The 14,193-nt window shown below is 35.7% G+C and overlaps 1 protein-coding gene and 1 long non-coding RNA gene across 6 annotated transcripts in view; one reads left to right on the top strand and one right to left on the bottom strand.

The window, feature by feature from the left end:
- Positions 1–986: 986 nt before the first annotated feature.
- The window catches only part of LOC141539027 (beta-1,4 N-acetylgalactosaminyltransferase 2-like), a 58,212-nt gene continuing 45,005 nt past the window's right edge, over positions 987–14,193 (top strand). The window contains exon 1 of one of the 5 annotated variants that reach the window (XM_074261233.1): positions 987–1,193. In XM_074261233.1, the coding sequence (XP_074117334.1) occupies positions 1,186–1,193 (8 nt within the window). In that variant the 5' untranslated portion in view covers positions 987–1,185. Of the gene's footprint in view, positions 1,194–13,646; positions 14,009–14,193 lie in introns of those variants that run through there. The other 4 variants (XM_074261239.1, XM_074261232.1, XM_074261235.1 and 1 more) reach the window with 4 other exon arrangements.
- Positions 6,565–13,729, bottom strand: LOC141539028 (uncharacterized). The gene is made up of 3 exons (XR_012481182.1): positions 13,592–13,729; positions 8,704–8,799; positions 6,565–6,923 (listed from the first exon to the last, which is right to left on the bottom strand). It is a non-coding gene; the product is annotated as an uncharacterized LOC141539028 (long non-coding RNA).

The raw sequence follows: 14,193 nt of genomic DNA, 5'->3' as shown, positions 1-14,193 counted from the left end.
GGAACCTTTGACATAGCCGGTGTAATGATGCCATGTTTGGGGCTCCTGCAAAGAGTGGACTCCAAGTTTCCCCTTTTTATAATGGGGGTTTTGGTCATCTTGAAGGTAGGTGGAGTCCCAGGTTGGCTCCTGGCTGGTTTCAGCCAGGGTTAAAATTTGAATAGAATTCAATGGGTTTTTAGATAAGGAACTGTTTGTGCTTGGGGTGGGGTTTGGGTAAACCCAGCAGATCATTAGAATGGGGGCTGGGACAGCCCAAGTTAGCTCAGATCCGATGGGGGCTGGGAATTAGAAAGAAGTCTTAACCCACATCATTTTCATACAATTAGTCTCTGTATTCATCTTGTTAGGTAGCCTTTCCAATGTGTTATATGTTCTATAGTTATTTTAAATGAAATTTCTCTTTCCATTTCTTACTGCAGAGTTTGGTTGGTAATATACAGAAATACTTATGTATTGATTTGTTTCATATCTTGCAACTTTGCTGAAGTTATTGTTTCAATTAATTTTGAAGTAGATTTTGGGGGGCTTTCTAAGTATACCATCAAATAATCTAAAAAAAACCACACACACACACACACACACACACACACACACACACACACATATGGCTTCTTCTTTGTCTATTTTATTTCTTCAAATGAGCATTCTCCTATCTGCTCTTTGGGATTCAGTGAATTATACCTAATGGACAGCAGGAAGAAAACACAAAACTATTTAGCCAATTAGTTAACTTTTGCATGTATGCATACTCAGTTCTAGCTCAGAAGTCAGTCAAAAGAATTTTTTTCACTATGTATTAAGCAAACATGAAATAGTCACATAAAAATTGCACATTGTCTGAACTGGGGTAGGGCACCTCCATTCAACATCTTAATGCACTTTACTTAAAGTTCACACCCATGTTGCCAGGAATGGACTTTCAATTTCAGCATGAAAATGGAATGATTAATGACTTTACTAATCACTTTAATCCCTTACAATCCAGAAGAGGTCAGACTGACCTGGGAATCATAACTAGTTGAGCAAGAGACCAAACTGAGAATTCCTTAAGCTGTTTATATAGGAAATACATATTCATCAGAAGTTCCTTGTGGCATTGGAATACTGAACCCTGAACTCTCCTTGCTATGCCAGATAACCAACTCGGACTATCAACTACCCTGAAAAATAATCCATCCAGGGATGACCTGGTAAGACCACTATATGATTCTATCTTCCCTCACCCCTGTGATTTTTGTCTTTATAATCTCTGCTGCCTATGTCCACGGAGCTCAGTTCTGTGTTCCCCTGTATACATGTCTGCCTATTTAGGAAGAATAAATCCACAGATACAACTGAATTGTTTTGTCTTTCTTAGACTAAACTCTGAAAAAATGGTTGACACCAGTTCCTTATTATCCTTGTTTGCTCTTCCCTTTCCCCATACCTCTTTGTTTTGGTTCTTCTATTTCCAATTGGATAGATTTTTCAATGCAACTTTACATTAGTATCAAATTAGTTGTCTCAGATAGTGATTATCTTCCTCCAAATATGGACAGACCTAATTGGATGAGTGCATATTTGTCATCACCCTACACTTAAGTGCCCCTATCTCTTGGAAAATGAAGCAGTGTCATGGAATGATCTCTAGATGCAGCCTGTCATGATCCTAGGAGAAAAGGGAAATAGCTTCATTAACAGAAATGCCAGGCTTAATGTTTAATGTTCCTAACCTCTAGATTGGTTATATCTAGGTTCATAAATTTAGTGCTAGAAAAGACCTTAAAGGTCACTGAATCTGATACCATTTTGCTGCTGATAAAAACTGGGTGAAGCTCTTTAAGTTCACACCTCTGATAAGTACAGGGGTCTAGATATGAACCCAGACCTTTCACTTATCTTGTTCAATTCTTTATCATTACTGTCATTTGTCCTTTGTTCTCAAGGAGGACCAATATATTCGAGTGAATTTGATTTAAGTGAAGGAGGGCTGGCAAGGTCAGAGTCATCCGGGTCCAGTGCCAGATATAGATCAGGACAACTGAAGATGGCCCTGAATACAGTAGGAGACTTAGGCCTTTTTAAACTAAGATCTTTAACAGGTCTCAGTTTGACTGAGACGATACCCATTCAGTAATAAAGATTAGGTAGCAATTGAAACAAAGAATGGCCTCTTTAGCTTAGTTAAAAAAAAAACAAAAAACTAAATATAAAAACTGAATTTAAATATGATGTAGTTCCCATTCAGTATATGCTATAAGAAGAATAAATCTTCAATGTTATTAAATCTCTAAAACCTCCAGAAGTAATCTCATTGTTTCCATAGAGTGACTAATATAAGAAAACACTGGAGGGCTATATCTAGCTTAGGAATGATAGTTAAAAGCCACTGAATACTACTTCTACAAACTCTTCTTTAAGAATACTGATGGGGCACAGTAGCTAGAGCACCAGCCCTGAAGTCAGGAGGACCAGATTTTAAATCTGGCTTCAGGCACTTCCTAGCCATGTGACCTTAGACAAGTCATTAACCCAATTCCCTCAGGGGGGAAAAATGCTGATGGAAATACTATATGCTTAGTCATATATGTCATAGTATCTTAATCTCTTTTCAATTAACTACACTATATGTACACTACACTACATTACGCTATGGAATACTTGACTGACTTTTATCTGAGATAATGGGTTCTTTCTTTTATGTCTGCTCAGCAGAAAATAGCAAGACTTCTTACAGTCATTCTGTCTTGGGGCATCTCTGATTAAATTCTCTTCCCTGCTAGAATTTCTTTGGGGAAAGTATTCATAATAGTGAAATAAATTGTGTCCTTTCCAAACAGGCCCATAATTACAATTAGTTAAGTTCCTCATCTGTAAAATGAGTCAGAGAAGGAAATGGCAAACCATTCCAGTATCTTTGCCAAGAAAGCCCAAATGGGATCATGAAGAGTTGGACACAACTGAACAACAACACATACTAAAATAATTGAAAGTATCTGTGGTGCTGAAATCCATTTCACTTTTTAGTGGGGCAATTTGAATTTAAAAGGGCCTGCAAAAATAAAAGGAATCATTTTGATGAATAATATTTCAATTTTACATTAAAGAGAAAAAAATTTTATTACATGATGGCAAAGTCATTCTATCTGTGTATTTGTTTGGCATTTGTTTGCACAATATGTCCTTAAGGCCTGCTTGTTAAATTGAATTTCCTTGTAGCAACTAGTAAATCTACCTGCCAGAAATTTTTGGATTCAAAATACCTGACTCTATTAGATAGTATGTCTTTGGCAACTCATAGTTTCTCTTGGTCTCAGTTCCTTCATCTATAAAAATGAATGATTTAAAAAAATTAAAGGTTTACTACATATAAAACACTGTATTTAGTGCTAGGAATATAAATAAGCAAAGAAAATGGTTCCTATTTCAAAGAATTCATATTCCAATAAGGAGAAACCACCCATACAGGAAGCCTTGCAAAGCAGAGAGAAATGACTGTAGTCCTTAGATTCAGCAGCACAGAAGATTCAGTTTGCTTAGTTTTATTTCCAATGATAAAACCATATCAGATTATACAACATTGCCAACAATTTTGGTGGTAAAAATTCTGTGGCTTTGATGCTAAGGAGGTACCTGCAGAGGCAATTGCTGGGTCACATTCCCACAAAGGTTTTTTTTTGGGGGGGGGTTGGAAAATGAATATGGGAGCTGACCTGGAATGAGGGCCAATGATCAAGGGCACTGCTGTTCTAGGTGCTCTTGGTCTTTGAATATGAACATCACTGAACTAGATGTTTTCCAACAGAATCTACTCTGCTTTTAAAATCCTAAAATCCTTCCATAATAGTCTGTCTTCTACAACTTATATTGCCCATTGGGTCCTTCCAACTTAATTGAATGAGGTTAGGGATCAGAACAAAATAAGTTGATATAACTTAGCTGAACTAGGAAAGTAAATAACTTAACAGCATTTAATTATAGGAAGGCTTCTATATGGGTTTTCTTTCCCATTAGAATGTAAACATGTTAAAAGCAGGGATTTAGCTTGTTTTTAATTTTGTGTCCCAAACACTTAGCTCAGAGCTTTGCAATTAATGAGCATTTAATAATGGAGGTAAGAATGAATTGTTTTGGCAACTAATTGGATATGTGCAATGTGGTCAGAATAACAACTGAAGTCTCTGTCACATGGACTTGACTGATTTTCCCCTAAAAGATAATAAAACTAACTCCAAAACTTAATTGGTCTAGGGACTAAGATCATAATATTTTCTGGTTCCTAAGTACAACAGTTCAACATTCAATCAGGGGAGAGTTCCTCAAAAGAATCAACACATTTCTGATCAGGTATTTATCACAGCAAATGCAGAAACAAAAGGGTTAGGTGGCTCGTGATTAGAGTACTGGGTCTAGAGTCAGAAAGACTTGAGTTGAAATGATCCTAAGCAAGTCACTTAAATGTTGTGTGCCTCAGTTTCCTCAAATGAGGTTCATAATAACATCTCTCAGGATCAAATCTGAGGGTCAAATGAGATGATATTCAAAAAATGATTGGTAGAAAATAGACTTTTAATAAATGTGTATTTTCTCTTTTCATTCTGCACATCTGACTCAGTCCTCTTCATGCTATTGTTAAGTAAACTCCCTTTAAAACAAAAATGTGTAGTAGGCTATGAGCATCTCATTTTGTTCTCATCCTAGACTATCAAAATGATCTGAGGGAGGAATGGCCCAAATCACTTCATGTTAGTCATTAGGATAATATCATGGTTGAAGCAGGAGAAAAGGTAATGTGGAGGAAGAAGAATCCATATATCCTGAAATGGGCCACTTTGTGGCCACCATTCTTCTATCTTTGTTTCTATCTAGCAGTAATTCTGGTATTATTCACAAATCCTCTCAATAAAATCAGGAAGGATCTACACAGGGCAGGGGAGAAAGGAGAAAGATTCACAATTAAACAATAGGTATTTACAAACTCCAAATAGTTATGAATGGACTCTGATTCTTTGATCCCTTGGAGATGATAAATATCAACTATTATATATTCACATAATTGGGAGAATGATTTTGATCTGTAGGCTCACAAGTTATAGCAGTCCTGAGCTTTCCCTGAAGTCTGTTAATGTAGAAAATAATGGTCCAGTAAAAAAGATTGAGAAGAAGCAAGGGAATAGTGTCACAAAAGTCCAAGGGAGAAAGATGGTCCAAGGAAAGGGGAATGACTGTCACCATCAAAAGCTGCAGTCATCAAGGAGAATGACAACTGAAAAAAAGACTTTTGGATTTAACTGTTATATGATCACTGGCAACTCTAGAGAGAGCAATTAACAGTAGAATCATGCAGTCAAAAGTCAGATTTCAAGAAAGTGAGAAGTGTCAGATGGATAAATGGAATGGAAATGTAGGGGATTCTTTCTAGGAGTAAAGCTATGAAAGAGGAATGAGTTCCAGGATAATAGGTTGATGAGGTGGCAAAACCAAGTGAAGGGTTTTCTTTTTAGGGATTGGGAAAGACTTGGACATGATTGCAGCAGGAAGAGCACCTGCAGAGGAAAGATTGAAAAATGAGTAAAAGAGATGGAATGAGGGAAACAAGCTCCAAGGATGGGACGGGGGATGGGATCAAGGGAACAAGTAGAGGGCAACTGACCTTGGCAATGAGAAGGTTCGCCTCTTTCTTAGACATTAAAGCAAAGGATAAAGGATAATGTAGAGGAATTGAAGGTATAAAGGAAAAGTGGATGCTCATAATAGAAACCCTTAATATTCTCATCAAAATTGGAGGCGAGGTCCTTTGTTGAGAAGAAAGGGAATATATAGAAAACTTGAGAAAAGAATAGTTACTGAGAAGAGGGTGGTAGAGATTCAGAGAAAAATTAAAGAGTTGTCACCAAGGAATGTAGACCCAGTCAAGATCAGGGAATAGAAATTTGTAGCAGATATATGAGTTTGATTAACTTTGGTTTTGGTTTAATGTTATCTAAAAATTGTTCAATGACTTGTATTCTTTTTTTAAAAAATTTATTTACAAGATATATACATGGGTAATTTTTCAGCATTGACAGTTGCAAAACCTTTTGTTCCAATGTTTCTCCTTCTTCCCCTACCTCTTCCCCCAGATGGCAAGTAGACCAATACATGTTAAATATGTTAAAGTGTATGTTAAATACAATATATATATACATGTTCATATTATTTTGCTGTACAAAAAGAAGTGGACTTTGAAATAGTGTACAATTAACCTGTGAAGGAAATCAAAAATGCAGGTGGACAAAAATAGAGGGATTGGAAATTCTATGTAGTGGTTCACACTCATTTCCAAGAGTTCTTTCACTGGGTGTAGCTGGTTCAATCATTACTGTTCTATTGGAGCTAATTTGTTTCATCTCATTGTTGAAGAGGGCTACGTCCATCAGAATTGATCATCATATAGTGTTGTTGAAGTATGTAATGATCTCCTGGTCCTGCTCATTTCACTCAACATCAGTTCATGTAATTGACTTGTATTCTTATAAATTTGACACCGTTCTTTATGTATTTTAGAAATGAGACCTTTATCAGAAACATTAGCTGTAAAGATTTTTTCCAGCTTTGTACTTTCTTTTTAATCTTGTTTCCATTGGGGTTTTTTGGTTTTCTTTTCTTTTTTTTTTAATTAATTTTATAATTATAACTTTTTTGACAATACATATGCATAGGTAATTTTTTACAACATTATCCCTTGTACTCACTTCTGTTCCGAATTTTTCCCCTCCCTCCCTCTACTCCCTCCCCTACATGGCAGGCATTCCCATATATATTAAATATGTTATAGTATATCCTAGATACAATATATATGTGCAGAATCGAATTTTGTTGTTGTTGTTGTTGTTGTTGTTGTTGTTGTTGTTGTTGTTGTTGTTGAAAAGGAAGAATTGGATTCGGAAGGTAAAAATAACCTGGGGAGAAAAACAAAACAATGCTCACAGTTTACACTCATTTCCCAGTGTTCCTTCTCTGGGTGTAGCTGATTCTGTCCATCATTGATCAATTGGAATTGGATTAGATCTTCTCTATGTTGAAGATATCCACTTTATTGGTTTTGTTTTGCAAAAACTTTTTGATTTAATGTAATCAAAGTTATCCATTTTGCCTTTCATAAAGTTCTCTAGTTCTTCTTTGGTCAAAATTTCTCCCTTCTCCCAAGATCTAATAGGGAAAGTATCCTTTGCTTTCCTAATTTGTTTATGGTGTCATTCTTTATGCTCAAATCATGTACCTATTTTGACTTTATTTTGATATGAAGTGAAATGTAGGTCTATGACAAGTTTTTGACATGTTATTTTCCAGTTTTCCCAGCAATTTTTGTCAAATAGTGAATTCTTATTCCAGAAGCTGGAGTTTGGGTGGTTTATCAAAAACTAAACTGCTATAGGCCTTGCTCATTGTGTTGTATGTATCTAATCTATTTCACTGATCCACCACACTATTTTTAGGCAGTACCTAAATGATTTTGATGACTGCTACTTTATAATATAGTTTTAGGTTTGGTACTGCTAAGTCACCATTCTTTGTATTTTTTTTTCATTAATTCCCTTGATATTCTTGACCTTTTATTTTTCCAGATGAATTTTTTAATTTTTTTCTAGACCTATAAAATAATGTTTTAGCAGTTTGATTGGTAGGACACTGAACAAATAGACCAATTTAGGCAACTGAATAGCTAAATAATTCCATAAACTTTACACATTCCAGCAGACTGACAAAATTTAAAGCATAACATAATGCTTACAAATTACCCAATCTATTTCAGAAGGTAACATATTTTATCTAATTAGAGGCATGTGATCTTTTTCAGGGAAGTCCTAATGGTTAGGAAAGGGGAATTGCAATCAAGGGGATTGAGGCTGAACAATTTAGGGAAATAGAGGCAGGACAATTAGGAAAACTGAGGCAGGACAATAAAAGGAAACAGGCACAACAATTGACTGTTTATCTCAAGTTGAACTCATTCCCTAACTGAAGTCCCAACTGAAGAGATTTTGAATATCATTAGGTTATTTTTGTGTGGCAAAGAACCAGGCACTGATTCTATTCCACATGAGATTTACAAGGGGTGAGGGATGCATTGCTCATACAAAAGCTGACTGAAAATTTCCAGATTATATGGCAAGAGCAGGTTATGCCCCAGAAGTTCAAAGATCCCTCCATTGTCCATTTCTAATAAGGTAAAGGGAATAGATTATCCTGTGATAATCACAGGGAGGGGTATCTCTCTTAGTCATTGCTAGCAAGATTCTTGCCAGAGCCCTTATTAGGCTAATCTTTCATCTACCTGAGAGCTAGTGTTGCTTCAGAAAGGGCTGTGGAATGTTTGATTTGGTGTTTGCTGCCCAATAACTCCAGAAGATATATCAGTGGCAAAACAGAGGGCTTTATACAAAATTTGTAGATCTGACCAAGGCCTTTTTTTCCTACCTTTTCCCTACCTCTTACATTCAATTAGTTGCTAAGTTTTATCAATTATAGCTCCTTCATATGCTCTGCAATTGATCCAAATTTGTCTGTGATTCCTGGTATATAAGATTCTCTAGCTCCTGCATCTTGTCTCTGCCTTGACCTATGCTGCCCTCATGGCTGATAAGCATTTCCCCTCATAACTCACAAGTCAAGGTATCACCCTCATAATGTCATTCATCCTTTCTGAGAACAAAGGACAAACAACAACAATAACAATACCTTATAGGATCCACAGCTTCCTTTAATACTTGTCTCAGGTGTTACTTTTTTAAAATTATTTTTTCCAATTAGTTGGCATTTATTTTTCCTCACGACCTTGAGGGAAAAAATAAAAAGAACAAAACCTTTTAAAATTTGTTTTTGAAATAACTTCTTAACTGTCTCTCTTACTGCTCTCCCTCACACCAAATGAAAAACTAAAAACAAAACCCTCATAGCAAATATGCATAATTCAGCAAAAGCAATTTCCATATTTGCTATGTCCAAAAATGCATATCTCCTTCTACATTTTATATCCATTCACCTAGATGGGTAATGTATTAATTTTCAACTCTTTGGACTCATGATTTATAATTGTCATTAAATAGATCTCCAAGGGTTTTCAAAGTTGTTGTTGTTGTTGTTGTTGTTGTTGTTTTTAATAATATCATGAAAATGTTCTTCTGGTTCTGTTTTCTTCACTCTGCATCAGTTCATAAAGGTCTTCTCTATTTCCTCTGAAACTGTCCATTTTGTCATTTCTTATAACAATAATATTCCATGACATTTATATACATCAATTTGCTTAGCTGTTCCCATAAGTGCTCCCTTAGTTTCCATTTTTTGGCATTTTACAAAAAGAGCTATGATAAAATATTTTTGCACATGTTGGTTCTTTTTCTTTGATCCCTGAACTATAAACCTATAAGTGGTACAGTTGGGTCAAAGAAAAAACACAGTTTAATAACTTTGGGAGTATAGCTCCAAATTGTTTTTCAGAATGGCTGAACTAATTCACAACTCCATTAACAATGCATTAATATTTCTAATTTCTCACAGTCACTTCAACATTTGCCAGTTTCTTCTTTTGTCATCTTTGACTCTCTTTTAAGGTAAAACCACAGTTTGCATTTCTGTAAATGTTAGTATGCTTTGCTTGTTTTTTTTTTTTTTTTTTTTTTTTTTAGACAGTTGTTTAATAGCTTAAATTTCTTCCTTTGAAAAGTTCTTGTCCAGTGGCTCTTTTCAACAGCGAGGTGATTCAGGCCAATTCCAATGATCTGGTGATGCATAGAGCCATCTGCACTCAAAGAGAGGACTGTGGGGACTGAGTATGGATCATAACATAGTATTTTCACTTTTTTTGTTGCTTGCTTGCATTTTGTTTTCTTATTTTTTTCCCTTTTGTGTGTGTGTGTGTGTGTGTGTGTGTGTGTGTGTGTGTGTAGGATGATAATTGTGGAAACATATAGAAGAACTGTTTATGTTTGACATATATTGCATTACTTGTCATCTATGGGAGGAAGTTGGGGGAAGGGAGAGAAAAAAAAATTGGAAAGGTGAATGTTGAAAACCAAGCATTTGTTTTCAAAATAAAAAGCTTTAAAATAATGAAAAAAAGAAAAGTTCTTGTCTATGTCCTTTGACATGTCTTTTGGGGACTATTTAATATTCTTATGCATTTAAATTTTTGCATATCTTGCATATGAAACCTTTATCAAAAACAATACTTGTTTCCCTTCTAATTTTAGCTCTTTGGTTTTATTTAGTAATATATTTATTTAGCTCTTAGTTTTTATGAAAAAAATTTCAAATTTCATATGATATCTTTGTTGTCACTTTTTTTTCATTATTATCTTTGATAATCTTGACCTTTCTTTTATGTGAACTTTGTTAATATTTCTTCTAGTTCTATAAATTATTTGATAGTTCCATTGTCATGACAATGAATTAAATAAATTAATATCAGTAGTATTGTTATTTTTATTATATTGGCTTAATCTATATATTTTTAATTGTATAGATGTTTATTCCTTCAAAGAGTTTTTTCAGTTGAATTAATATATTTCCTGGTTATAACTTATAGAAATGCTTTGAAATATTTTATACCTTTTGTAGTCTTTATGAATGGAATTTCTGTTTCTAGGTCTGGGTAGATTTTGTTAGTCATGTAAATGAATCTAGTGACTTATGTGGATTTATTTTATATCCTGAAACTTTGCTAATTTTATTAACTATTTTGATTAATTCATAATTAACTTTTTAAGAATTTTCCAAGTAAATTACATCTACAAAGATAATAATTTTGTTTCTTCTTTTCCAGTGTTTATTCTCTTAATTTTTCTTGCTTTTCTTATTGCTATAATTAACATGTCTAAACACTGTGTTAAATCACAGTGGGAATAATGGACATAATTGCTTTACTTCTGATTTTGTTGCAAAAGACCTCTAACATTATATATATATATATATATAAAACCATGATTGAGCAAAACAAATTCCCACATTGCCATGTCCAAAAATATATATCAAATACTTCCTGGAGGAATCCTATACTGACTGCTAATTTCCCAATAAATTGTATTCAAATATATATGTATATATACATAAACACACATATATGTACAAATATAGATATGCAAACATACATACCATTTCCCTGCCAATAAAATGTAAATTCCTTAAGGGTAGGGACTGTTTTTGTTTTTGCCTTTGTATCCCCAGTGCCTAGCAGACAGCTTGGCATATATTAGGTGCCCAATAAATGCTTGTTGAATTGCTCTGTTAAACCTGGTCAAAGTCCAGAGGTGGGAGAAGCAACATTGTACACAAGGAATAGCTAGAGTATGAAGTATATGGCAGAAAGTAATATGAAATAAGTCTGGAAATTGAGCCAAATTGTGAAAGGCTTTAAAAATTAAACAAAGGAGCTTATACTTTATCTAATAGACTACAGGGCACTAGTGATGCTTTTTGAGCATTAGTCATGATCAGTCATGCTTTAGAAATAATAATTTGGTATCTGTGTAGAAGAGGATAAATTGGACTAGAGAATGAAATTAAGAGGCTATTGCAAAAATCCATGAGAGAAGTGATGAGACACTACGTTAGGATCATGCCAGTGTGAATAGTGAATAGTTATGAAATTATTTTGATGTTATATTAATGACCAATTATTAAATTAGGATTAAGTTTTTACTTCCTTTATTTTCTCACTCAGGAACTAGCCCAGTCAGTCTCTAAAGGAAAGAATTAATAAAGGAGATTGCCCTAATTCTTAGGGTACATGGTCCAAAATCTTGGGCAGGACCCTACCTAATTAGGAGGCTTAAACTAGAGGATATAGAGTTTAAACACAGTTTAATCTAGGTGAATTCTTATCCTTAGGGAATAAGCTCATATTCTTTCATCCTCCTTTGGACTTTAGAGTGACCCAGCATATAAGGGAGGAAACCAACCACAGTGGTCCAGGAGAATATGGAAATTTTGTCCAGATTTCTGGGGGTATCTGAGTCTCATCAGGAGGAGCTGAAGACTTTTAGCCTACATCCTCATTTAAAAATCCACCAATCAGGGTTGATTTCTTCTGTCAGGAGTATTCTCTTTCTAGAAAAATATTTAAGGCATTCTGTGACTCCATTAGGTATCTAGTTACTAAGAGAAATCATTGATTAATTTATTGAATTCTAGTTAGCATAATTATTAAATTGTTAATTACCCAGAAACTCTGTCTCAGGTTTTTTTTTTCCATTTATCTCAGGTAGAAGGGAATGGATGTGAAAGAAGCTTTGAAAGCAGAATGAATAAGATTTTGCAACTTATTGATTATAAGGGAAAAGGAGAAAGAAATTGATGATAATTCTGATGTGAGCTTGTGTATTCATAATCTTGGAGTTGTTTCCTTGAATCTTCTTTCTGTCTCCTTTCTCATATACAATAAATTTCCAGATTATATAGATTTCTTTTTAATAATATCTCAAATCAATCTCTTCTCTCTATCCTCATCACTTCTATTTTAGAATGAGCCCTGCTATCACCAAGAATCCTATTACCACTAATAATCCTGAACCAAAAAGCCTCTTTATATGTACAGCTTCCTCCATTTATGCTGTAGTGTGTGTGTGTGTGTGTGTGTGTGTGTGTATGTGTGTGTATAATGTTTCATGCCCAGATGGAAAATCTTCAGTGGCTCCCTAGTGCCACCGAAGTAAAGTTCATGCATATAGCCCCTAAAACTGAAGGACTAAGAGATTCTTAGCCACAATATAATGAAGCTAAGACTTGAATTTTACCCACTACTATTATCATGACTATTTACATCTAATAGGAATTATGAAAGAAAGTCCAGAATTCCCAAACGAATTTTCCTTCTAAAGAGAAGTCCAAGTGCCGCTAATTGTCTGTCTGACCATTCCAAGCTTGTTTCTTTTTAGAAGGGATCTAAACCACAGAGTTGCATTATGAATCTTGGGTATTTGAGGACCCTGGGAAAAGGCAAGACTCACCATAAAGACAGCAGAACTGTACGAATTGTTGCTGGGCTACTGTGATTAAGATATGTGTCTTCTACATTTTCTATGGATTAAATAAAAGATGTCCAGTACCAAATATATGCATTAAAAATTGAGCGCTAGATCTGGAGATTCATTTACTCACATCCATAAGAAACTATGAGCTACATTTACAGATTTCCTAAGGGAAAATCTGGATAATGTTTAATGGTCAGGACACCAGAAAAATTTTGTTTAACGTTACCTTCTATAGCCTCCATACTCTGAAAAAACAGGGCCACAAAATGAAGGTCCCTTGTACTGCTCTGGGGATTACTGTCCACAATGAGGACTGATAAGAGTAATATTTTTCATTTTACGGGATTTTAACTATGCAAAGCACTTTCACTTTTTATTATTCTATTATCCCAAAAGTAACCTGCATGAGGTAGGCAGGTTTACCATAGGAGAAAAACTAGCCAAAAAGGCCCAGTCTGAAAGAGGCAGAGAAAAAGCTCGGTACTCTAGGAGCCACAGGCTGCGCTAGGGGGAGGGTGGTGGCAGTCCCAAGGCAGCCATGCCATTTAACTCCAAAGACACAGAAAAAAGAACCCATCACTAATGGCCTGTCAGCCTACCTTCCTGGTTCCTGGGCGGAGATGCTGGGTATACTTAAGCAGCTCGGGACGACGATCGGGGCGCAGCAGAGATTGCATCACCCATGCTGCTTTCTTAAGGGAGAGGACCTCAAGAAAACCAATCTCCCTCGGAAAGTCGGTTAGGGAAGCTTCCTTCTAGTTCTCACTTCATCTTCTGATCTCCTGAGCGTCCCAGGAACAGTGCCAGGATCGCAGAGAGGCGCTCAGTCCGGAATGGGGGGGGGGGGGCAGAAGGAAAGTTGATGGAGAGGGTGGAGGGAGCACCTAGGTGAGGTGTTTTTAGGGGAGGGATTTAGGCGGGCGGGGCCTGAGCAGAGTGCCGGGGATCCAGAACTGTTGGATCCGGAGGTGGGTCAGGTTCATTTCGTGCGCTGAATTCCGGATGGATTATTTGGGGTGAGTGAGAATGCGGGCGGTGTGGAGCTTGGAGAGGATAGGGGAAAGTTGCGGGAGGAAGCGTAGGTTACGTGGGAAAGTGTCTTGCCTTTTCCAACAATCTCGGGATTTATAGCCGTAAGGTAAATCAACTAGTCCAAACCTTTATTTTCTAGAGTAGGAAACAAGTCCAGCAAAAGGAAGTG

This window comes from Sminthopsis crassicaudata, chromosome 4 (genome assembly GCF_048593235.1).
Source record: "Sminthopsis crassicaudata isolate SCR6 chromosome 4, ASM4859323v1, whole genome shotgun sequence".
Classification (NCBI taxonomy): Eukaryota; Metazoa; Chordata; class Mammalia; order Dasyuromorphia; family Dasyuridae; genus Sminthopsis; species Sminthopsis crassicaudata.
Note: the sequence above shows the minus strand (reverse complement) of the source record. Positions and strands in the feature narration are given on the sequence as shown.